This window comes from Mizuhopecten yessoensis, unplaced genomic scaffold (assembly GCF_002113885.1).
Source record: "Mizuhopecten yessoensis strain PY_sf001 unplaced genomic scaffold, ASM211388v2 scaffold10477, whole genome shotgun sequence".
Classification (NCBI taxonomy): domain Eukaryota; kingdom Metazoa; phylum Mollusca; class Bivalvia; order Pectinida; family Pectinidae; genus Mizuhopecten; species Mizuhopecten yessoensis.
The window spans coordinates 742347-769130 of NW_018408566.1; the positions used below are offsets into that span (position 1 = coordinate 742347).

A 26784-nucleotide genomic window follows, 5' to 3' on the forward strand; every position below is an offset into this window, starting at 1 on the left:
TATCAGGGGTACTGGCTTCTCTGAAATATGTTTTATGCAGGTGGTTGCAATGCCATAAAGAAGTATTAAAACGACAAACAAATGTAAAAATACAAGACAACACTGGGGTGTCAACAAAGCCATAATTCGAACTCAAAATTGATCATTTAGGGCAAACTATGAGCAAAGGAAAGACCTAGATAGAGACCCATGAACAGTAGTAGGAGATTAACACTATGTGTCCTGGAAGGTTCAGCATTGTTTGCTTCTAAGTTGTATCCAATTACAAAACCACAAGGCACTCAAATGAGCATTATCAAAATCACCTTCATATTACACAAAGTTGGCGACCATGAAATGTGTCCAACGTCTTTATCAACCTGCATAGGAAACTCTACAGTGTAAGTTTGTCCTTCAGCAGTCAACATCGTTCATGCAAGTCGTGATAGTTGAAGCAATTGCTACTGCAACATGTAAACGCCGTAGGTAAGGGAAGCAGGGATGTTACTACCAAGAAAGGATAACTTCACGATTGGAAAGTCGAAATCGTCCCTCTTATCGTACAGCTTAGTAATAAGCTGTCCCTGTTGGTCATGTTGTCAGTAAATATCGCAAAAGCGAAAGAGAAAAAACGTTCTTGAAAGAGAAAAAACGTTCTTGAATGTGTTACCTTGGAACAGACTAACGATAATAATTGGTAAACATATTCTTTGCTCTGAGATTTACATGTGCAACATGCAACACTACATCTTGATAGGTTGACTGAGTGATACGATACCAACTTTTGGGCTTTGAATTGTATTGATATTGGTTATTTTGGGGTAACCTTGAAAATTACCGCTTGCTCGCATTTCATAATTTATAGTAGGTATACAAAATGCAATGCGTTAAAAAAAGTGCTGTAGAGATGGCTCTAGGAAGTCGCTTCTGTTCAACCAGGAAAATATTCACTTTATATGTAGTTATTTGATTACCTATGTTAACAGGTGTATGACACTCGAGAATTATGTTAAAAAATCCGAAAAATTCAGAATACATGAATGTATATTTGAGAAAGAGACTCGGTTCATTCGTAGTTTAGGAAACATTTAAATGGCAATAAGAATTCAACAACCTCCATCAAATGTCAGTGAAGGTCTAAGTATTCCGTTCCCACCATAAATATACGCAAACTCATACCAGGAGACAACCTTGAAATGTTTGTATACTGTTTTCACCTGTTTAATTGATTCGTTCTTTAGACAGACTTCTCATTTATCGTCTGAAAGTATTCCCTGAATAGACTTAGTTAAAGATACATTCGAACTTCAACGTATTTAACACCATTTTAATCACCCTACATCACAAAGAAAGTAAGGCCCTAGCGTAAAAGGTAAATAACTACTTTTAGATCGACAGAGGGCAAATCTACATCGAAGTTTGGTCCAAAATATATCCATTAAATACCTATAGAAGTCCAATGATTCAAGTGGCATAGACATCCCAAAGACCACATTTACGTATTCATTAAGTTTCTATATACAGTTTAAAAAAAGAATTTACTGAATCGACATAATACAACAATTTTAGAAAGAATCTAAACGATTTAAGTTCTTATCCTTAGTTGCGACTTTTACCAAGATCGTGATGGATTGTATTTGCTCAAGGCTCGTAAAGAGATAAACTGTGATACCTCCCCTGATAAATGGCGATTTTATTGTACAGGAATCCGGTCGTGTATCGCTATCGTCAGGCCAGGCGGCACTTCCGGTGAAATCAAATCACTAACTCATTTAACTCCTCAAATATTTAGAAAATAAAACATCATTAAATCGACATTAGGAAACACTTGCCTGCGCACCTGTATACGTCAGAGGGGAGTGTTTTGGTTTAAGTCGGGTGTCTGTCAGAACTTTCGGCACTCTCTAGTCATGTTCTGGTGGAACTAGTATTACATATAAGCCTTTTTATACCTGTTTTATTTTACATTACATTTTCAAATATTTTCCAGTATACAAAAAACAATGAGATTAATTTGTATAACATTTGTCATGCTTCTGAGTTTGATAGGAGTGGATAACCTACCTTTACGAGTAAGTATGGCACATCTTTTAAGCACGTTCTACTTAAAGGTGTTTAATGGTCCAATTTCGATATGTTAATATAATTAATTTTCTTGCATTTCGTGTTCAACGAATTTTAATATCATTAAAAATACGATTATATCAAGCAACGACTTGGTGTTTTGATAAAATTAAAAATCCATCTCAATAAATTGTAAGCTTTACGATGTCCATTTCATTTCGATTTCTTTTTGTGAATTAAAGACGAAATGCACCTTAAATTACATAAACAAAACGGGAAATGGAAGCACCTACTTAAAAATCGATTTTGTAGGTGCAAAATGCAAAACGACAACAACAGCGACATGTAATGTAAATATCCATGTAAACAGACATGTGTTAATATTTAATTATTAGAACGAGCAACATAAATACTTTAGTTAAGATTATTGTTACTTCGTTGTTCTAGCTCTTACTATTTAAAGATAAAAGTACCAACTGAAATACTGTTGTTTTTCTGTCTTGTTTTAAGGAGGGGGTATTTTGTGGTATTTATGTAAAGTTTAACATATCATTCATACTTGAACAAAGCGATACCGCTTTTATTTTCTAAAATGTACAATGTTGACGATTATGATTTGAAAACCATCTATGATTCTCAACAAATATGCATGGTGTTGTTTGTAATACTTTTGTCGTAGTCAGTTATACCATGTTGGTAGTATGCATATTATGTAAGTCATTGATACCATGACAAAGGGGTTTACAGACACATTGCATATTTAACAAACGTGACAGTACTTGATGCATACAAGAATTTTCTTCTTATTAATATTCTCACTAAGTCTATTTACCCTATATGTCTTGCATAAGGTAACGAAGTTATTTTCAAGGGGCAAACATTTTGGTGTATTTGTTACAGCTGGACCTAATTAGCAGTAATTTGTTTTCGTAAGGCGCTATTTACTGCATTGTTTTAAACATCCTTCTCACGTTACATCAGAATAATATATAAGTTCCAAAGTCTTTGATTGTGTTGAAATAGCAAATATAGTGAAAACAAAACCCTTGTGAAATATCAGCGTCATAAAGAAGTGTTATCTTGATGTTTACACTTTCTGTACGTCACAGGAAAAACACGTGACGTAAACATACCCTTGTTTGTCTATTTCAGAGACATGCCTATCACCATCATCACCACCACAGACCATTAAGTATGTGAAGCTGATTACATCGTGTATGGCTCGTGTTGTCAGGTGTTTTACTATATATCTATTGTAGAAAATATAAATAAACTATGATAATTAACAGTGTATGTATAACAATTTATATTTAAATAATTTGATTTGATAACATAAAGCTACATTGCTGAAGTTTAAAATGACGTACATCTTGATTAATTTGATATCCAAGAAGATTTTTGTTAACTAACACCAAATAATATACTTGTTCAATAACCCTCTGTCGATTAACAGCCGTCAACGTCCTGGAAAAGTTGCGTTCAATCTCCAACTGGCTTGATGGTAGGCCTGACGCCACTGTATTCGACTATATATATCGTGTCAATATGGGTAAGTAGTTTACCAAAATGTATTGACACATGATCAACGACTAATGCCAATAAATGTTTACCAGATGTCTTATGTAAGTCCTTTCATATGTTTAATAGGCATCTGTATGTTTGTAAAATAGCTTATATGGACTTAATGAGATATCCTAGATAATATATGGGATATTGTGATAAGTATATGAAATATCTCATGGCATTCTTTTTTAAACATACCATTTATAATGTTATGAACAGAATTTATATTGCTTCTTAACGAAGGAGCAATTGGTTTGAAAAAAATGGAGTTAATTTCTATCAAACAGCACCACCTATTATGAAAATTGATTCACTTTAAACGATAAATAGAACTATGTATAGGGACTCAAAACGATGGTCTTTACGAATACCAATGCGTCTGATTTTTTTACCATTTCATCAAACAGGAGCCGGATTAAATCTTTACCAGGGAGACATCGACGGCTTCAATCCAGATGTGAGTAAACAACCTGTTGATTTAATCATCTAAATTGTCTAGAGCTAAACTATCTAGATCCTGATAAACCTCAGCATGAATTCTTGAAATACAGGCAGACGTGTGATAGCGTAAAAAAGGCAAAAACATTAAATAGACTAAAATCGTCCATCAAGATTTGAAGTGGAATAAATGGGATGTTGAGTTTGAATAAAATGAAATATTTTTCTACTGTCAAATATGTTTCCTCTATCCACACTTTCGTCCATTCGCCCCTTTACACTACCATACCTCTTAAAATTGAAGGAATGCCTTCGGTCAACAAGGTTAAAATTCAATGTACAGAGGACGATGATGCTTAGTTTGGTGACAAGATTTTCCAGCAGGCTATAGGCATGCATATGGTAACAAACTGCGCTCCTCGTCTTTTGTTTTATACGAACCTGAATTCATTGATGAGCTTGACATGACTGGTAACAAAAAACCTAGACAAGTCCTTCAATTTCACATTGAGATATATCGACGATGTGCTGTCCTTGCATAACAACATGTGCATTGACCACATCTATCGTGTATACCCTCACTTGGCTCTTTTGTCTCATCCGCTTTCCTCTAGTATAGTCAAAACATGTTTAACATGGACAGTTAGTACAAAATTTACGTTAAGCAGTTTTTCCTTTGTTTTTGTGCCGACGCCCTGATTTCAAATCCAATGTCATGAACTATTTTGCATTTTATATGAAGATTCGAATATTGTGTATCAAAGGAAATGAAGGAAATCCCAAGGCTATTTAGACCGACGTGTACTTATTACCCCTGCTTGAAACATGTCATCACCAGTAGTGTCAATAATTGTCTTCTAGGTGTCAGTTTAACTGGTTTGCTGTCATCTGTATCACTTCTAATTTTTACGGTATGCAAATAATGTAAGTCAATATCTGTTTCTGCAAATAAGTCTCTGTGTTTAACATGACATTTTGAATGCCTGAACTCCGTCATGTCGATATTGTCTGTCGCCGGAAGGAATCATAGAATAAAAGTGGATGACAGTTAACAGATAGTGTTCGTTTAACGCTTATACTTTTCCCACTGTAGGTCTCATTTTTAATTGAAATTCATTGTTTGAGTTATTGACAACTAGAAGTGATAGCTTCGGCTTGTTCAAAATTTTGCTTCTGAGCGTTATACCATTACTTCGAGTTCTTGAGTAATTTCACTAAGATATTTATAGTTGATATTTCACATAACCCATTTGGAATGCACAACATGTCCTTGTTTAACACATCCTATCTAAAATGCCCGTGTGTTTCACATTCCCCACACCTAACACGTGTATTTTGACTATATAACATGCCCGTGTGTCTCACATCACACACACCTAACACGTGTATTTTGACTATATAACATGCCCGTGTGTTTCACATTCCCCACACCTAACACGTGTATTTTGACTTTAGAACATGCCCTTGTGTCTCACATCCCTACGCCTAACACGTGTATTTTGACTATAGAACATGTCCTTGTGTTTCAAATCCCTACGACTAACACGTGTATTTTGACTATAGAACATGTCCTTGTCTCTCACATCCCTACGCCTAACACGTGTAATTTGACTATAAAACATGCCCTTGTGTCTCACATCCCTACGCCTTACACGTGTATTTTGACTATAAAACATGTCCTTGTGTCTCACATCCCTACGCCTAACACGTGTAATTTGACTATAAAACATGCCCTTGTGTCTCACATCCCTACGCCTTACACGTGTATTTTGACTATATAACATGCCCGTGTGTCTCACATCCCTACGCCTAACACGTATATTTTGACTATAGAACATGCCCGTGTGTCTCACATCCCACACACCTAACACGTGTATTTTGTCTTTAAAACATGCCCTTGTGTCTCGCATCCCTAAGCCTAACACGTGTATTTTGACTTTAGAACATGCCCGTGTGTCTCACATCCCACACACCTTACACGTGTATTTTGACATTAGAACATGCCCGTGTGTCTCACATCCCTACGCCTAACACGTGTATTTTGACTATATAAAATGTCCTTGTGTCTCACTTCCCTACGACTAACACGTATATTTTGACTTTAGAACATGCCCGTGTGTCTCACATCCCCCACACCTAACACGTGTATTTTGACTATATAACATGCCCGTGTGTCTCACATCCCCAAAACCAAACACGTGTATTTTGACTATATAACATGCCCGTGTGTCTCACATCCCACACACCTAACACGTGTATTTTGACTTTAGAACATGCCCTTGTGTCTCGCATCCCTACGCCTAACACGTGTATTTTGACTTAAGAACATGTCCTTGTGTATCACATCCCCCACACCTTACACGTGTATTTACCTGTCGAACATGCCCTTGTATCTCACACTACCCACACCTATCACGTGTATTTTGACTATCTGATATGAATCATTGACAAATATTTTTTCTTTGGTTCACATAGAGAGGACAATGGAGGAATAAGTGGGATAACCACACATACAGGCATGGCTGTCGTTTACATACGAATTAAATATATCCAAGCTTAAATTACCAGAATTGTTTCTTAATTGACATAGGGCAATATTTTAACTGTTCTGATACCATGATATCTATAAAAAGAAATACATAAAGATAAAGATAAAGATAAAGTGAGTATAAAATAGTTCTAAAATAATGTAATATCTGTATGATGATAGTTGCATGGTATCTTGGTATAAAATATTTTGACTTTGTCCCCGTTTAAACTTGTGATGATACGTGTCCTTATATTCACGTGTAACGTGAGAGATTTCTCAAGAATTCAGGAAGCAGACGGGAATAAACAGATTGTTTTAAATATATTATAGAGAGGTCTCACAAGCGACTGTGAGACTCCTTACATAAATTAAGGAGGGATGGTGTCAGGCCCTACAGGTTTGTTAGTATCGATATCAAGGCATGCTTAGGATCATTTATTTTAGCAAATATTTCCTTCTTGCATAAAAAATATCCAAATAGATCGGTGCAACTTCGGTGCCAAAATTCGACAAATCTCTCTCAAGTACTTTCAGACTAATACATGTCTGGGATAATTATATTTTATTTTCATTTTCCAAAGTGATCATGTAGCTGCCGCCATATTCGTGTGATTAATTCAAAATTGATCTAGCGCAACTGAAATGTATTATCACATCTTTATGTTTCTATTACTCCGAGGTGTTTTTCGCGGAAAGGGTTTCATTAAACATGAATTATGATTGGAACACTATAAAAGAGTTGTTAACATGTAATAGTTTCCAAAGCATAATATGTATTTAACCCGTCTTTTGATAAATTGTTAGGTATCTCGGATTCTAATCTTGTTTATATCCGCTGATAACAATTCCCCACACGTGTAACACGTTATTGTAATTGTGAGGATATATCTGGTTATGTATCCAGATAACATTGACAGTTAAGCAATATAAATATCTAATATACTGAGTTCAAAGAAAACGAGCCATAATATGAAAAAATCCAATCAAGTCAAACACAATTATAAAAAGAGCCGATACTAATAGTGTGAGAACATATTCTAGGATTACTAACAAGGTGCGCTCAGTAAGACATTTTAGAACGAAACAAACAATAGCTTTTTATGCAGTGTTGAATCGATATTCAATAATATATTATTTATAATAGCATATAAAATCGTACATTTTCAGAAAAATAGTTGCTTAGTTTAATCACTGTGTAACGACATTGTTCATCATCTAATAATTCCGTCAAGGCACTCCGTAAAAGCTGGTTATTTTGCATATAACCTACGTTGGCGATATACTTAATGTCCGGAAAGTTTTAATTCAAGATATACTTGTAATTTAAGATAATAGAAAAAGAAATTTGTTATTAATGACTGATAAAACTGATCACTTTTTGTACAACTGGGCCCTGGTCTGCACTTCAACGGTAGGGGTTTATCAATATTATACAATAACGTGTGAACAACGATACCCAGGGGGAAACTCTGTAATGTGTTTGACGCATAGATATTTATTAAAGTTGCTTACAGGTATATGTACCCTTAACGTTCTTAGTGTGTGGGCTCATATATTAATATTCACACTTCATTGTAGAGAGATCTTATCACATGTTGTGTCAACTTTACATTGATTTTTTCTGCATTTCCCTTTTCAAATGTTCATGCACATAAACAGATTAGTGGAATTTATATGGAAGCGTGTTTCTATCAGAGGCGGGTAGTTGAACATTCTTTCTCTAAATTCAACGGCAAAACACTTGTAAATCAATCGACTTAATACACATGATAGGACACATATAGATAAAAGATCCACAATTCATGGTGATAATCATATCAGGGATATCTACTTCTACAGAATCATGGAGATACTTGTCGCATTAGATATGAGCGTGCATTGATGGTAATGCAAATGCATATCTTATGGGACAAGCTGAGAAACTGCATATTGCAAGAGGCATGGTGAAATAATGATATAGTTCATGCAACAGTGATATATATTATTTCATACAATATTATATAATGTCCGTTTTCTTACCTGACGACAATATAATTTACAACATTTGATATAGCGCCCTATCTAGCTTACATAAGCCACTCTAAAGTGCTTTACAGTAAATAGATATACACTTAATACAATTAGCAAATACATTAATCAATACAATTTTGAGAAATTCGCAGAAGCTGCCTTATCAGGGGCTAACTACTAGTCCTATGCCACCTGGCTAGTATCTCCCTATGTTTGTATGCCTGAGTGTGTGCTAGAGATGTAATGTGATCCGATCAAGTTGAATGTAAGAACGTTTTAACACCGAACTGCATTTAGATATCTTTTATTGACAATGACGTCACAATTTATTAGGTAACCTATTTTTTGTATATTCTCATCTTGGTTTAAAACAGTAACCAATTTTCCTAAAACAGTATACAAATTATATTATAAAGCATACATTACCTTTATAAATTTTATTTGGATTAATTCTTATTCCACTCTGAAATTTGACTTAAATGACATCATTTTCACGAGTCATTATGCGTTAATATCATTACATATTTCTGGCTATCGGGTTATCGTTTCGAATATGAGAAACGTGTGAAAACTTTCAAAATAAAGGTATAATTTTCGAATTCAAAATAACCACTATCAGACAATGCACGTACCCAATTCATTTTGATGTCATGACTCTTTTGTCTATTTCCCTATAAATGTCGATCCCTATTATTGATTTCCTTTCATATTCTCTAGTGACAAATGGAAATTATATCCTGTAGAACAATGTCGCGCAGTCATATTAGTCATACTGGCGGTTCTATTCATGCATAAATATACCATATAAGTATTTGCTATATTGAGTACGTACCAGTTGAGTGATACTAATGACCGTGTCTATTGTTATAGCGGCGGACCGCCACGACGGCCCGACAGAGGCTGTGGAACACTCGAGTTGTGCCGTATATCATCGATCCTGTGTTTGGTAGGTATAAATATAACACCAGAGAACTTAGATACCATATACATATAGGCCACGGACCAGTAACTGCTGATGAATTATGAAGTCTGTCATATGTAAAGGATATATAACTCTACCCGATGACATATGATTTGGTATCTAAAGGGAGACTGGTCGGGGCAGTGACTTTGAATTCCTCCCTTGACGGTTGCAGTTCCATTTTCCTTCATTGCGATAGCTTCTTTGTACCATAAGAAACACGTGTGGTAAATAAAAACCAAAACATGCTTGATACGCTACAATGCAATAATTGTGATGCCATGCGATTTACATTGATTACAATGACAACGTAAATTGCTGCATTTTCAAAATTAGATTATATTTCAATGTTATTATAGACCATGCTTCGTCTTTGGACTCCTGGAATATGTCATAACAATGTGATAGAGTAGACTTATTTGATCCCTTTGATGTGTACTATTTATAAATACATACCTTGAATTCGGGTGTTGCTCCTTTGTAATCGTCAATGGACTGATTCATTGTATCTGCTTAGACAATGGTCTGTTTTTCTTTTCTTTTCTGTTAATTGACATAAAGTGCCTTATAAGACAATGTAATCGTTGGAAGTTCGAGATTGAACATCGGCACGCTTCATTTTGATCCCTTTAGTATGCCATAGGGTAGATATGTTATCCCTTTTACATATATAACATTTGCTCTATTTATTCTACACGGAATATTTTGTTATGCTGATTTAGAGACAAGGTGGGAAGGAGCTCTCATACACTCACATGTATCGGAGTAAAACCCCGCATGTTTCTTTACACGCTGATATCACTTATAAATTTGGTAAGGGGTTTTAGGTCAAAAACATTCGCTTAAAATATTTAGAAAGAACACTTTTGATTGTATTTGTTTAGTACTATACTTTTACTTGGATATATTTTATAATAACCGTTTTAACTAACAGATTCATTCAAACGTGATGTTTTAAGAATTCGTTTATGTGAGAGAGGCAACCTACCTAAAATACTGTATACCGGGGCATTCTCGCCCAATCAAATTTTCGCAATTCGCTTGTAACATCTATATTAGCCCGATGCTAATTTCGCCATTCACATTTAATAACTATGTATAATGTGCTGTTTACTAGTGTTCGCTGTAATGATAAATTCGTCCTCAATACGGAGTGCAAAAAAGGCTGAGATCAAACTGCTTGCAAATTTCCCAGTAAACAGTTTTAGGAAGATTCTTTAAGTTATATGTATGCTCAATAGAATGTTTGTCTGCAATGGCGAGCTTAATCTATGAACAGACCAACAGCACGCCAAAAACGTCCGTTCATTCAGTATTGCCATGCACGACAGCTCATCACCTTCGGGCGAGTCGACCTGATCCCCGAGCATACAAAGAAGTCGACTCGTCGACTCCACAAAAGCATGTTCACTACACAGTAATCATTTCAATATTTTGACAATCCATTCGTTTTGTTTAAGTGAACTAGACTACACATTTGAACGTATTGTGAACAATAGTAATCTTTCTATTATTAGAAACCACTGAAGAACAGGATATACATGCTGCTTTGACAGATTACCATCAGAAGACATGTATTCGCTTCGTCCCTCGGACAAAGGAAAAGGATTACATTCGGCTAACAAAGACTGATGGGTAAGTTCTCGAATGAGATGAAAATATGCCATTGATATTTTAGACAAATTTTACATTTTAGCATATTTATTGTAAACACGAAGGATTTATTCGAAAATATATACTAACCAATAAGAAAACTGTAGTGTAGATATACTCTCAAACGTTTTTCTTTTAGTTAATCACCACCGCATCCTATTAGCTGGATCTAAATGCAATCGTTTGAAATTCAAAATATAATTAATACAAATAAACATAACGTTTCTTTAACTCCATGGAAACGCGATGACTGTTGTTCTTTGGTGTAAGAGGTATTGAGGTCAACGTACATAATGTAATTCTTACTCTATCATCATGTCTCTTCCAGATGCTACTCTAAGATCGGGCGCGTGGGTGGGCAACAGAATGTGTCGTTGGTATCGTCCTGCCTCAGAAAAGGCACAGTCATACACGAACTTATGCATGTGCTCGGCTTCTTCCACGAACAGACCCGACCGGACAGAGATGCGTGGGTTCAGATCATTACAGAAAACATCTTACCAGGTATAGTTATTTCCTCCCGTTGACACATTTGGATTTAACGGCATCCTTCATCTTCCATGACTCACAGTTTCGTTGAATTACTTAGGGGTCGTTTTTTTAAATAACACTCCAGTGGTACAACTCTCAATAGTGTACGTCATTGAAGCGCTTTATTTAAGCTAGGTGAGGTCTTATAGCTTCCCCTATTATAAATGTAAGTTGCCTTTCCACATATATGGTAAATTAGTTTCACCTTTGCTCAAACAAAAACGAGAATGAACTGTCTGTCTTAATCTACCTAGGTCAAGAGCATTCACACACGCCTGTTATCAAATGCCATTGTCTATTGTAAATGTAGGCAAGGAGTATAACTTTGACAAGTTGGACAGTCGACTGGTAGACACCTTGGGCGTGGAGTACGACTACGGCAGTGTTTTACACTACAGCAAGTACGCTTTCAGTACGAACGGCAATCCCACAATCCTCCCCACACGTATGACATTAGCCACACTCGGACAGCGGAACGGCTTTAGCTATCTAGACCTCCAGCGGATCAACCTCCTATATAGATGTGGTAAGTAATAAGTGTCCATGCTTTTGTTTATCTTTAGACTTTCAGATTGAGTTAAGTGTTCAGACAAAGCTACATTTTGATAACTAGGATGATTTTCTAGACACTATGTCTGAGTTTAGGGATATATATATCATACTCAGCTGCTGATTTACCCAGATATGTGATACTATGTGCGGTTAGGGTGACACTCATTTTTCTTTCTGCAGATATTCCTGGGCCCCTTTTGGTATCTATCAACTCCACGCAGAGTACACAGAGCACGCAGACCACACACAACACATATAGCACGCAGACCACTACGCTACATCCGACTCCGGCTATCACACCAACTTACCCCAACACTCCGCCCACGATATACCCCATCCCACCAACCTTAATCCACCCAACACTACCACCAAAGACAGACTTGCCTTCTACAACAGCACCGACTGTGTACCCACACCCACCATCGACATCCTCAGCTCTCACTACACAGATCAGCGCCCAAGCTACCCCGTCAATGGTGACGTCAGCGGGTTGGTCTCGGTGGTCTGTTTGGTCGTTCTGTAACCTTCAGTGCATGAGAACCAGGTACCGCTTCTGCTTCAGTAACCAGCGGTCCCAGTGTCCGGGAAGGACGGAGGAGCAACGGCTGTGCACTACAGGATGTAGAGGTAGCTAAATATAGACTGCACCCATTACTCGATTATAATATTTAATTTTGAAATTATAGGTTTTTCATGTGAGAGATTAAAAAGAAAAAGAGTCGGATCGTAATCATGATATTCCCATAAGAATTCTAGTATTTGTATCTAATGTGCCTGTCACTTATGGTTATTATTGAGTCGTCATCTGATTATTTTATATATGGTTGACAGATAACCAATTTTAATTCAGTTGTAATAATATTCTATCGTATTTTTCAATGCCCTGATTCTAACGCCATTTCTCATCCACATTAATAAGGTCTGTTTTTTTACAGCGGCGTGGACGTTAGGATGCTGGCAGAATAACCTGACCATCTCCGCCGTGCCTTCCGTCGAGGGTCAGTATCCGACCCTGACCGGCAAGTACGAATCGCGCGAAGGTTCAGTCCGGAAGTGCGCGGATGTTGCGTCGGATTCAGGTCATGTGGTGTTTGCTGTGTTTAACAACGGTATGTGTCTATCTGGACCAGACGCCCAAAAGACCTTCTACAAATATGGCCCGTCCACCGCATGTAGCTATACAGGAGAGGGCAGCAAGACCGCCATGAATGTATACACGTTCCAGCATGGTAAATCATGTATTTTGGTTCTGACAAAATCCTATCAAAATAACGTAAGAACATTGAAATGCATGGTTCGGTCGCCTTTGTAAAAGACATAAATAAGCAGTTTGCATGGGATATATATTATGCCTGGGTTGACCTTTAAATTAATGAGATGAGGTATATTTGTAATTTTCTTTGACCTTTTTTATCTAAGATATCGACGGCATGTGGGGACCGTGGACATACTGGACACAGTGTACACAGATGTGCAATGGCGGGAGGAAATACCGCTACCGATACTGTAACAGCCCTCCTCCTGTTGGCCACGGCGCCTCCTGTCTAGGACTGGACCACGAGACACAAGCTTGTAACACACAACCATGTCCAGGTGGGTGGTAATACATGTAATAAGTGACTGTTTTACTTGCGCAGATATCACAAATATCTTCGTATGCATTAACAGTGTATATCCTTTTCAAGAAAAACATTTTGAACTTATTTTCTTCAAAACGCACCTGATGTTTATAAAGGAGTTGATTAATGTCAATAGCATTTAGTTTCATTTAAATAGTTATTTAGATCTAAATGTGTGGGAAACGGAGCGGACCATGGGATAGCTGTATCAGTCTTTATAACTTTGACTTGGAATAAAAGGATCTGCATAACTATATAAAGTAAAAGGGGACGCACGTCCACGTTTCAGACAAATGTACATGTAGTCCACAATACTGTCTCAGTCATGGTGTGGTATCATCCTTGTGTGTTTCAGCGGATACCAAGTGTGGCGTGAAGTATCATACTGGCCTGCCCGGGACATCCGGCATCATCAACGTCGGCGAGTACGACAACTTTATGAAGTGTGAATACGAGATCGTGACGGCCGAGACGGATCTTACAATTTCCGTGTCCATCACTAGAATAGACCTAGAGTACACACTCAGCTGTATGAGTGACGCGCTTCTGGTCAGTGATTCTCATGTTCGTTGTTATGTTGTTCTCTTCTTCTATGTTAATTTTGTACATTTCTATTCCGAGATATGTCAAGCTGTTATAAGATATCTATTTAGCGTTGATTTCCTCTAAATAGTTGTGTTTTGTTTAAGTAATTTATTTTCAAAATGTGCATCAAATACCTTCTGCGCCTTCCAGATTTTTGACGGCCCCAACGACAACGCGACGTTCCTGGGCGCACACTGTGGAACTGTGCCGCCGGCGTCGGTACTGTCCTCCTCCAACAAAATATTCCTCAAATTCCTGACGGACGAAACGACGACTGGCACCGGTTTCACAGTCCTCTACACAATTAACCAGAACATCCGTACGTCATCATTGACTTTATTTAACCACAGCAACGCATGTAACATGCCACGTGTGAAACGGGGAGGGATTACCCCTCCATGTCACTAAGTTAAGCTTCGTCTCAAGATTTCCATGTGGGATTTCTAATTCTTTCTGGTTTGGTTGTTCCTGACGTCGGAATATTGCGTTTCACATTCGGTTCCTATCGTTAATGTCCATATTCTCGACGCTATGACGTTTTTAACGTTGAGTAACACTGTTAAGTATTACACTATCAGTTTTTCTGAAAGGATTTTTGTTAATAAAGTCAAAAATTTGTTAAAAATATAAAATGAATTTGATAACTATAAATAGTTATTTCATTACAGGTAAGAGTTGTGTACAGCCAAGAAGACCAGGACATGGTCGACTAATCGGTAGTTCACATTTCGCGGGCGACTCCATCTTCTTTGAGTGTGACCATCACTACAATTTAATCGGGTCGTCGTCTGTTGTATGTGTTGACCAGCCAACGTTCGCTGTGTGGTCGGACACCTTCCCCAGCTGTGTACGAAGCATGACAAGAAAAGCCAGTGAGTGTATACTTTTTATTTGCTAGAAAACTAGTTTATAAACCACGAGTTGAGATAATAAGAGATTACAGAGATGCAATTGACAAGGTTCCGGTGATAACGAGTGCCACTATTTGGTTCAGAAGATAATTTGCTCTCCAGATCACTTTTTTATTTTTGTCTCGAAACTGAACGTTTAAATNCAAGATAAAAATGGCACAGTAGATCTACCTCATTTAGTTTCGTTTTATCAAATTCCTCGAACTGTTCTTCCTGATTCTTTTCTTTTAAATACGTCCTCAGCATGTTTGCCGCTCGTCTGTTCGACTTTTGTGTGTTTTGTGGCACATAGTTAGCCCTTTTGGCGATTATTTCCTCATCAGTATGCGAAGCGAAACGTTTTGTCATTTTGTAAACATCGCCGGAAGCAGACGACGAATGCGAGTTGTCTCCCATTGCCCGGCCGCAAAATACAAAGACACGTGACCCGTATACCCCTTGTAAAAGCACGTGATTCCACCGTATTACTGCTGAGAATCACGTGACATGACCGTATACCCCCTGAGATTTTCGTATACCCCTTGAGATTTACGAATGCGGTTTGGTACACTGTAGTTTTTAACCAATCAGATTCCTAGATTTTTCTCAAAGGGGTAATAATACATGAGATCATTGCTTATACCACCTGTCTTGTTATTGCAGAGGAATCATCAGAAGATATTGCTTTTATACGTGATTTGATGAAAAAAAATATATCCCCTATCATTACTATGCTCGTGTTATGTAGGTGAACAACGTCCCGTTCTGTGTTCATTCGAGGGAAATCTCTGTGGATTTAAGCAGCAACGTGACGATGTTGGCGACTGGGTTGTGGCGGAGGGAGATGTTGGTCGGTTTCCACAACGACCACTGGCAGATCATTCGCATGGAATGATGGGTATGTTATAATAAGGCTCCCGCGTTCACTGAAGAGCTGTTAACGTTTATTTCTCATTTATCAGGCTGGATTTGAGCGCGAGATATTGAAACAAACTTCTCCCAATCTAATTAAGGAATAAATATCATTCCTTATATTTACATTGACGAATCCTTTCAGTGGATCGATATAACAACGAATAAAACAAATAAACAGGGTTTGTTCCTGCTTATACACGGGTGCAACGCAGTGGCGAGAACAGTGTTTTTTCGCGGGGAAATGTGACACTATCGTGAGAGATCTTAGCAACCGTCAACAACAATAACACAACAAAATGTAGTTCCATATTCAATGTTTATTTGTAGCACAGGACACGTGAATACGTGGATATTTCACAAAGCACAGTTCAATAATATTTTAAGATGTAAGAATTAAGCATCTAGGTCGGTCGTTCCGAGTGAGTAGTTTTTGTAGTGTATTACTACGCAGTGTGATCAGGTTACTATCAGTTCCCACGTGCTGAGATTCTATGAACACCTGTGTTATGCATTTATGAATGTAATTTTTGTAAATGGGTCTAAGCATACAGAATGTAAATATTTACAAAATGAAATGAAGAAGAAAGTCAACAAGAGCGGAAACGATTCTATTCAAAAGATAGAAAACTTGGACACAATCATACAATAATTAAAATAGGACACATATATCCATCAATTGAATAGTTGACAAGAATGAAAATGGAAACGATCTTGTATTCTATTTTTGAACAGGGAATGGTCATTTCCTGATAGCAGAGACGACACGCTTAAATCGGCCAGGCGACACGACAACAATCAAGTCCAACACAATAACACCTACTACAGTACACCAATGTCTGACATTTTGGGTCAGAGTTGTCGGTCGTGATAACTCCTACCTGGACGTGGTCCTCGAGACTCCGGGCCGCAGTGAGAACCTTTTTACAGTTCCCGCGGACACGGCATTCCGCGAGGGAAATACCTGGATGGAGTACAGTGTCACATTCAAGCCAGTAGAATCCTACCAGGTAAAACGCGGCACGTTAATGGTATCTTCGTATTTATATAATAGTGTTAAAATATATATAATCATTAAAATGTTAGTTAAAAAAAAATTAGGAGTCGATTTTGCCTCGAATTTTTCATCTTGGAATCGACTTGAAATTATATTAAGTTAAAACAATGTCATCTGTGATACTTCATTATGATTTAAAAACAAAATAACTCTTTGCGTTTATTTTTCTTGTAGATTGTGTTTGATTACGTGGTCGGTGAGGGCTTCGGTAGCTCTGTTGCTTTGGATGACGTGCTTGTTCAGCCAGGGGCTTGCATTTTGTAAATAACATTATTTCTGCTTCAGAAGAATCTCATATTCGCAATAAACTCAGCAATACATGTTCCAGATTTCACTTGACAGATGTTTTACTATTTCTGTTATGCGATAGCACTTTCCCGCATTCGATTTTCTTCGTGGTTTTTTTTACATTTGGTTGTAGTTATCATCGTCCATAACTCTAAGAATATTGTGTTTCTTTCATGGTATAAATAGAAAACATAGTGTTTTTGAATATAATATCCCTATATCAATTATTAGGGATTTGTCAATAAAAATTATTTTCTCATCATAAACGGTTTTTCAATCATAACACATTTACTAATTACAATATATCCATTTACTAGTCATTATAAAATCAATAATAAAACACAGGATAACAACATTATACATCATTTATTGATACTATAAATGTTTTCGATGTAACACGAACATATTAGTTGTATTAGCTGGAGATAGATATATGACAACAAAAACTTCTACGGTAACATTAAACGGATAATAGGATTTCGATTGATGCATTATCTTTAAACGTTGTTTGAAACATTAGATTCCAATATCTTAACCACTACTGAAATTCTATTTCAAATAAAACAAGTGATGCTCATTTAGCAATTTAATTTTACTTATAAAAAGTTAACACCATCCATAGAGTTCTGATTTACGATTTTAAAAATGCTTTCATTTCGCAAATGGTAATTTATAACTTATATGTCAATAACAAACAGCATAAATTTAACGCTTACAAACATCCTTTAGCAAACAATCATCAATAAAAGCTAATGGTTAAACAATCTACATTAAAAACTGTAAGACAATGTTATTGTCAACGTTCAAGTTCAGTTAAATACACACAAAAGTACACCATTCCTTCCGTTTCTGTGATAAGTCACCACACGAATAGTCATATCGTACAATAACATAATTTAAAGTGGTTCAATATTGCAGATAAATAATATTGTTATTTAAATAAATACATCTATAGTTGGCTTACATGCATTATAGAGTGTTGTATATATCTAAATAAACGTATAGACAGGCTTGTATCAAATCTGATATACACATGCATTATATAAATGGTCGGTCACGTCTGTGATAATGACCTTGATGTAGACAATTACATCTACTATTGACCTACAAGGACAAGGTCGACAGCAAAATATCAATGCCTGAACCATAACAAAGGTTGACCGATGTCTCACCGCGTGAATCTCTCTTAACATCACAAGAATGTCTAACCGCTTTTAACATACTGCAACATAATATACAGCGATAATTTGTGCTCTACAGTAATTCATTCAATTATTACACTCTTAACATACAAATGCCTTTTGCGTTGTTCTTTCATCAAAAAGCTATGTAGAACACAAAGAATATGAATACCCTCCTGACCATGGACTAGTACGTACGCTGCATCCCGTTTACTGAATCTAAAGCTTTGATGTATTGTCTTCGTTTTTGTTGAGATACACGATCACAGGTGAGTTGTCTCGAATTTATCCGAAAGTGACTGCCAATCACCTTTCTCAATCAGAGCATTAATCTCCGACTTGATGAGAGTGTCATCAGGGGCGATAACCTCAGCCATGAAGTTGACCCGCTTTCCTTTTGTCCAGCTGAAGCTATTGTCGAAGCAAAGACAGTCTAGATAAAGAAAGTAAGGCAATATATTACAGCTAATGATTGGGTAGATTACTTACATTGTATCATATCAAAAGAATAACAAAATGCATCCCCATGCGTCACGACTAAAATTTATGACCAACAATTTAAACGCATTTGTATAGGACAGGAAAAGCTATGAATCAAATATGAATGTGTTAATTGTGTAAGATTAAGTGTGATAAAATGGATAGATATATGTATCAATTAATACGTGGAAAAGGGGGAGCACACATGTATATTTCATAAATAGCAGTTCATAATTTGAAAAAAATGCACTGTAGCATATCAAATTATGTTTAACAAAGGTGGATGTTATTTTTTTTTAAATGAAATTATTTCTTTATAAAAATGAATAAAGTGAATTTTAGTGAAGGAAATTATGTTATAAGAAATGTTTTTAGCTTTGCATGCCCCCACATTTCTCAAATTAAATCTTACTGTAGCTTACAATAAATATTCCCCAAAAAAGGACAATATTCACAGCATTGCTTCACAATTGATTTATAATCATATATTACTACGGTATTAGTGTATTAATGTATTTAATATAAATTAACTGTAAAATATTACTAGCGATTAACCGTGATGGTGTACGGAATTTCATTACTACTGTACTCGGTGCTACCTATATACTGTCAAACATACTAATTTCCTGTATTATACTATAGTAACACCTTACGACTGATATAAAGTGACGAAGTACTGACTTACAGAATACAGAACTACTGGTTATTTTTGTGCCTGCTCGAGAATAATACCTTCTGATATATCATAACAATAAGATAAAAGAAAACAAAACTAATCAACATTTACACAATACAAAAAAAACCTGATCGGACATGGCTCGTCAAATATAAACTTGACATCACACGTTAAATCAAATAGCATTAAAAAAAACCCACTGGAAATCTTAATTGCAGCCAAACACGCTTATGTATGAGGTACTGCCGATCATTTGTGTTCATAGACGACAAAACAATCTGAACTGTTATGAAAAAGAAAGGTGTTCGTGAACTGTAAAACTATCTACTGACAATTTATAGTGAGACACGTGAACGTTAAGTGGTGCAAATAAACAAAAGTGGTGCTGACTATATCAAATAACAGTACAGGAGCAGGCTAAGTGAGGAATAGGATTATGACAATCGACAATTTGCTGTATTGAGAAAAGTCGATGTGATGATTAAAAGTATACCATTTAAGAAGATTTCTGTATTGAATACAGTCGAAGTAAACACTTAAGTTATAACTATCGACATGTTTGAGCCAATTACTGTACTTTGAACAGTTAAGGTGTTGATGTAAATTAAAACAAATTAAAGAATTTCTTTAGTGAGAACAATCCAGATGATTTCATAACAGTTTTTAACAACTGATGATATTGCAGTTTTGGAAGCAGTCTAAAGAATGACATCAGTAGTCGAGATAAAATGATATTTCAAGGTCCTCCGTAATTACACATGAAGCACATAGTGTTACCACACATACACCGGAGGCAGTCTGTACTTATTGTTGTATATCGACTGTACATATATTTACGATAAAAGTTTGGTTTGGTTCTAACCTATTTGAACGGTGACGCGTTTTCAATTTATTCTTACAACATTTTAGAAGTCAACGCATACATTCAGTCTAGCAATCGACAGTGAACAGCGTTTATTTTCTTTATCATTTTACCTTGTAAGAACTAAATACGTGTTAATAAATTTGAAAAAAAAAGGAAAAACAGTTAAAAATCTATTGTTCGCGGATACGATATATTGTTTACCGATCACAAAGGCCTCGCTGATTCGGTGGTGTCACTGTTCATTCTAACACAATACAACATCACATGCACAAAGCTATACCATACCAACAGTTAGGTTGCAGGACCGTTAATACTTGTACTTGGTGACAGAAAGAAGACTTCGGCAGAATAGTGAATTTTCTTTGACTTAAACCAACTGAATCTATTGTTGAAAATTACTACATCTGAAACAAGAAACGTGTATTTGCCCGATTATGATTCTTCAAATCATAGCGAAATGGTTTAAGAACACATAGATGATCAATTGATTTTAATTATATCGGTGCAGATTTATCCTGATGTCTCCTGGGTACATATTACATTGTAGATTTTCTTGTACTTTTTGCGACGATAGTTCTTAACTTGCAAAGAGACATCACTTCAACCCTCTATCGTATTGGTAAGAGAAATATGGTCCACTAATGTCTCCTCGGTGTAATGACTATTTAACCCTATTTCCCTTAGTCGAGGTCACTATCCCACCCCATTGTCAGATGTAAAAATATCTACCTCAATTGTCCTCGGTTGAGATACAATCTACTAAATACTGTTTCCTCGTTAAAAAGGACTATTCACCCGCATTCTCTTTGGTCGAGGGCCTTTCTTACCCCATTGTCAGCTGTGAGAAAATATCTTACCCAATGGTTCTCAGTCAATATATAACCCATTGTTAGCTGTAGAGAGAATATCAACCCCAATTGCCATCGTTCAGTATATAACCCATTGTAAGCTGTGGACTGAATACCTACCCAGCTGTCCTCAGTCACTATCGAACACATTGTCATATGTACCTGAGAATATCTACCCCAATTGTCATCAGTCACTTTCTAAACTCTTGTCAGACGTAGAGAGAATATTTACCCAATTGTCCTTAGTGACTTTCTAACCAATTGTCAGAACACCTACCCCGATAAACCTCAGTCGAGGGGTTATCTAACCCATCATCTGGAGTAGAGAGAACATCTTCCCCAATAAACCGCGGCTAAGGGGGCTATCTAACCTATAGTCAGTTATAATAGAGATAATATCTACACCAAATACCCTTGGCCGACGGGTTATCTAACCCATCGTCAGCTGAAGAGATAATACCTACCCCAATAAACTGCGGTCGAGGGGCTATCTAACCAATCGTCAGCTGTAGAGATAATATCTACACCAAATTACCTCGGTCGAGGGATTATCTAACCCACCGTCAGCTGTAGAGATAATACCTTCCCCAGTGAACCGCGGTCGAGCGGCTATCTAACCAATCGTCAGCTGAATAGATAATATCTACACCAAATTACCTCGGTCGAGGGATTATCTAACCCACCGTCAGCTGTAGAGATAATACCTTCCCCAGTGAACCGCGGTCGAGCGGCTATCTAACCAATCGTCAGCTGAATAGATAATATCTACACCAAATTACCTCGGTCGAGGGATTATCTAACCCACCGTCAGTTATAGAGAGATTATCTTCTCCAAATAACCTCCGTCGAGGGTTATCTAACCAATTGTCAGTTGTAAAGATAATCTATCTCTTCCCTAAAAAACATCGGTTGAAGGTTATCTAATCCATTATCATCTTTAGAGGGAATATCTACCACAATTGTCTTCGGTCGGGGAACTATATTTCTCAATTGACCTCGGTAAGCGGACTTTCTATTCCCCCATATTGAGAAAAGAAAAAACCCTACTCCACTAGAAATTGAAGGCCTCAGAAATAGAGCAGGGAAACATAGCGGCAGTTAGTACAGTTAGACATATTACTCTAGTTTTATATTAGTAATCGTAGAGTAGACGTGTATGACTCTAGCATGATATACTGTTTCCCATTCTCAAAAATACTTACAAACGCCCTGCTTATCACACGTGATACTGCCATCCTCGGTGACCACGTGACTATTAACGCGTGTTACAGGCACCAGTGGTGTTAAATGACCATTTTCCTTATAACTTACACCGAATCCGATGTCGTAATCGTCTGTTTGGAACTCCCATCTATAAAAAAGGGTTTTCAACGTTAAAATTTGACCCGTTTGTAATCTGCTTTAAAGTGAATTTGCATATGGTAGTATATGTGAACAGATATCAAAACTAACAGATATGGAGCTACAGCTAAAATTATGATATACACAAAATGATCTACCCCATATGGATTAAAACGAATTAACATGATGTAGCTCTAATTGATCATGATCCAGTTTAATTTTGTTTGTGAGTTAATAGGATTTGACACATTTCTTGTGGTGAAATGTAACAATGACACTTTTTATATTTTTTTTTTTTTCAAATGGAAAAAAGACACACGTTACGTTCATCATTCCATTTTATCACATGACTACCATCTAGATAGATGTATACATCCATGTGTTAATGTGTGTATGAATTAAAGCAATATGAACTAATGTGATGTCATAAAATTAACATAAATCGATGTCACATACCCTTTCAGACTTTAAACATGATCGCACGATACCAACGATCTAAAATTTATTTTCATTTAAAACGAAAATTAAACAACTTAAGAAAACAATATTGAACTTGTTTCGTCATTTGTATCTTGTCGTATGAGACAGAAATTCATATATCAAAGTATATCATATCACTAAAATGTATTGTGACGACACTAACATTTGATCAGCATTAATCCCTATCATTCATTTAAAGCGACACGTGTTAAATAAAAGCAGTATGTATGTCCAAATAGGAAGGCACAGCATACTGAGCTAGTTTATTGTTAACCTGAGGAGGGAGCCCTGCTTTTCCACGTTGTACTCCAGATGTAGTTTGTCACCCTTTGGTATGGTGACCGTTTTCATGTGTTCAAGTAGTTGTGTGTTTTGTAGATAATACGACTCTGGAACGTTCCCTCCTTGACAGACCTGTATTCGAAAGGAAACTGAACGTGTTATTTAAAACATGATAAAAGGAGTAAATGACAATTTCCAAACTTTCCATAAAAACATGTTGAAATTGTTACTGCAAAAATCGTCAAAAATTAGAACCACGCGAAATTAATAAATTTGTAAAGATACTACAAAGGAACTATCTGTAATGACTGTACATACGCGTGTAACGTGTTACGAAAGTGTCACTGTCTTTAAGATGACAACTAATAGGAATTACTATAGCTAGGTTCTTACACTGGTGGCGTATTGATGAATACTATTTTCATTTCAAAATATTTTATCAAATCAATCAGATTTTAATGGGAATTGGGCAACTTGCACAGCCTATGAGAGCCCTCTCTCTTTGGAAGTACATGCATTTCACACACGAAGAGGTCATAAAACATTGACTATTAAGCATTGGTTTGTAACATAAAATGTAAATCTGTAGTTAAGATAGAACAGAGCTATCGCGCACCAGCAAAACGATACTTCATTTTTTGCATTTGTATCCTTATTCACGTTCGCAACATATACATAATAGTTAGAACATTCATATAAGATGCATGCAATGCTGAAATAAGTGGATATTTGTCTCTACGGACTGACAAGATGCTACTCTATATATGGGAGTAACTAGTTGCGAACGTTTCCCTGTCCTTAAGATGTCAACAAATAATTATAACTGTAACCTGGTATGTAAATGTTTACACCTTGTTACTTATACTTGGAACACGCCTATGGTTACCAATCGGGTCAGGTACACCTAGTTACTTACAATTGTAACACACCTAGGGTTACCAATCAGGTCAGGTACCCCTAAGTACTTACAATTGTACCACACCTAGGGTTACCAATCAGGTCAGGTACCCCTAAGTACTTACAATTGTACCACACCTAGGGTTACCAATCAGGTCAGGTACCCCTAAGTACTTACAATTGTACCACACCTAGGGTTACCAATCAGATCAGGTACACCTAAGTACTTACAATTGTACCACACCTAGGGTTTCCAATCAGGTCAGGTACACCTAAGTACTTACAATTGTACCACACCTAGGGTTTCCAATCAGGTCAGGTACACCTAAGTACTTACAATTGTACCACACCTATGGTAACCAATCGGGTCAGGTACACCTAGTTACTTACAATTGTAACACACCTAGGGTTACCAATCAGGTCAGGTACACCTAAGTACCTACACTTGTAGCACACCTAGGGTAACCATCATGTCAGTTACACTTAAATACTTACACTTGTAGCACACCTAGGGTAACCATCATGTCAGTTACACTTCAATACTTACACTTGTAGTATACCTAGGTTAACCATCATGTCAGTTACACTTAAATACTTACACTTGAAGCACACCTAGGGTAACCATCATGTCAGTTACACTTCAATACTTACACTTGTAGCACACCTAGGTTAACCATCATGTCAGCTACACTTAAATACTTACACTTTTAGTACATCTAGGGTAACCATCATGTCAGTTACACTTCAATCCTTACACTTGTAGTATACCTAGGTTAACCATCATGTCAGTTACACTTAAATACTTTCACTTGTAGCACACCTAGGGTAACCATCAAGTCAGTAACACCATGGTACTTACACTTGTAGCACACATAGGGTAACCATCAGGTCAGTTACACTTAAATACTTACACTTTTAGTACATCTAGGGTAACCATCATGTCAGTTACACTTAAATACTTACACCTGTAGCACACCTAGGGTAACCGTCATGTCAGTTACACTTACATACTTACACTTGTAGCACACCTAGGTTAACCATCATGTCAGTTACACTTTAATACTTACACTTGTAGCACACCTAGGGTAACCATCATGTCAGTTACACTTCAATACTTACACTTGTAGCACACCTAGGGTAACCATCAAGTCAGTTACACCATGGTACTTACACTTTTAACACACCTAGGGTTACCATCAGGGTCTGTGAGCGTCCCACCATAGCACGCCGGTATATTGCGAGGATCAATGTACTTGAATAACAGCTCTTTATAATCTCCTGTAAATAAAATGCAATTATTGTAAAAGTTCTTGTCACCAATATACACTGTATTCGCTCTATTTAGATATTTGTGAATGAGCATATTTCCTGTAAATTTGCTGGTACCAATAAGTAAATTATTAAAAGTAGGAAATTGTCAAAAAGCGCATATACCAATCATTTTGAGACTTTAGTGCAGTGAGTTGTGTTACAAGGCGCTGGTTTTTGGGATATCACTGTAAAATGGTTTTACTTCTAAAATCGGCGTAATGAAAACCTTTGGTTAATCTTTTTATCATTCAATGCAATACAATGAGGTGTTTACAGAGCGTTATATACCACAATGAAAATGCGGTTCAAATATAAAGAAAACTAATTGTCGAGGGGAGGTTACTCGTGTGAGTGACGACGCTGAATAGTTTTCAACATTATGGAAGGTTTGACATAGTGACGGACACCTCTAGATAAATAACGACTAAGCGCATTTAAATATAATAGCCTTTTCGAATTTGATACGTCACCAAAAAAAGCACATGTCAATTATGTGTATTGTTTAAATGTTCATAAAAAAAACCCGAAGTCCTTACCGTATCATAACATTGTATATATACGTACATGAACAGAAATGCTATTCAGGACATCAGAGTGATATCATTAGAAGAAGACATAAAAGTAGGGGAGATGACGATCGAAGAGGAAAGATTTGAAACCTTTATCAACAGTTAAAAATATGTAAAATGTCCATTTTGGAGAACTCCATTTTTTCTACAAAATGACAGGAAGGGCTATCAGACAGTATGATTTCAATTTATTTATGACTTTATTTCTAACAATATTTAATA

The 26784-nt window shown here is 36.6% G+C and overlaps 2 protein-coding genes across 4 annotated transcripts in view; one reads left to right on the forward strand and one right to left on the reverse strand.

Moving 5' to 3' along the window:
• The first annotated feature begins 2733 nt into the window (after positions 1-2733).
• On the forward strand, positions 2734-18266 carry LOC110460734. The gene is made up of 16 exons (XM_021513835.1): positions 2734-2755; positions 3497-3592; positions 4014-4063; positions 9455-9530; positions 11063-11180; positions 11527-11702; positions 12040-12255; positions 12462-12908; positions 13217-13510; positions 13701-13874; positions 14256-14449; positions 14636-14804; positions 15154-15357; positions 16124-16273; positions 17023-17435; positions 17519-18266. Exons 1-16 carry the CDS (start codon positions 2734-2736, stop codon positions 17606-17608), a joined length of 2889 nt encoding a protein of 962 aa, XP_021369510.1. The 3' UTR covers positions 17609-18266.
• Positions 17980-26784, reverse strand: part of LOC110460730 (retinal-binding protein-like) — a 60521-nt gene continuing 51716 nt past the window's right edge. For all 3 annotated transcript variants that reach the window (XM_021513830.1, XM_021513829.1, XM_021513831.1), the window contains exons 11-14: positions 25854-25960; positions 23778-23917; positions 22885-23033; positions 17980-19246 (exon numbers count right to left, since the gene is read on the reverse strand). In XM_021513830.1, coding sequence (XP_021369505.1) covers positions 19077-19246; positions 22885-23033; positions 23778-23917; positions 25854-25960 — 566 coding nt within the window. In that variant the 3' untranslated portion in view covers positions 17980-19076. The remainder of the gene's footprint in view (positions 19247-22884; positions 23034-23777; positions 23918-25853; positions 25961-26784) is intronic.

What these genes read in the sequence shown, in the direction of transcription:
- LOC110460734 (XM_021513835.1), top strand. Translation starts at nt 2,734, where the DNA reads ATGTTGGTAGTATGCATATTAT. An exon ending in GTTGGTAGTATGCATATTAT is followed by an intron (nt 2,756 to 3,496) that starts GTAAGTCATTGA and finishes GTCGATTAACAG; the next exon opens with CCGTCAACGTCCTGGAAAAG. An exon ending in CGGCTAACAAAGACTGATGG is followed by an intron (nt 11,181 to 11,526) that starts GTAAGTTCTCGA and finishes TGTCTCTTCCAG; the next exon opens with ATGCTACTCTAAGATCGGGC.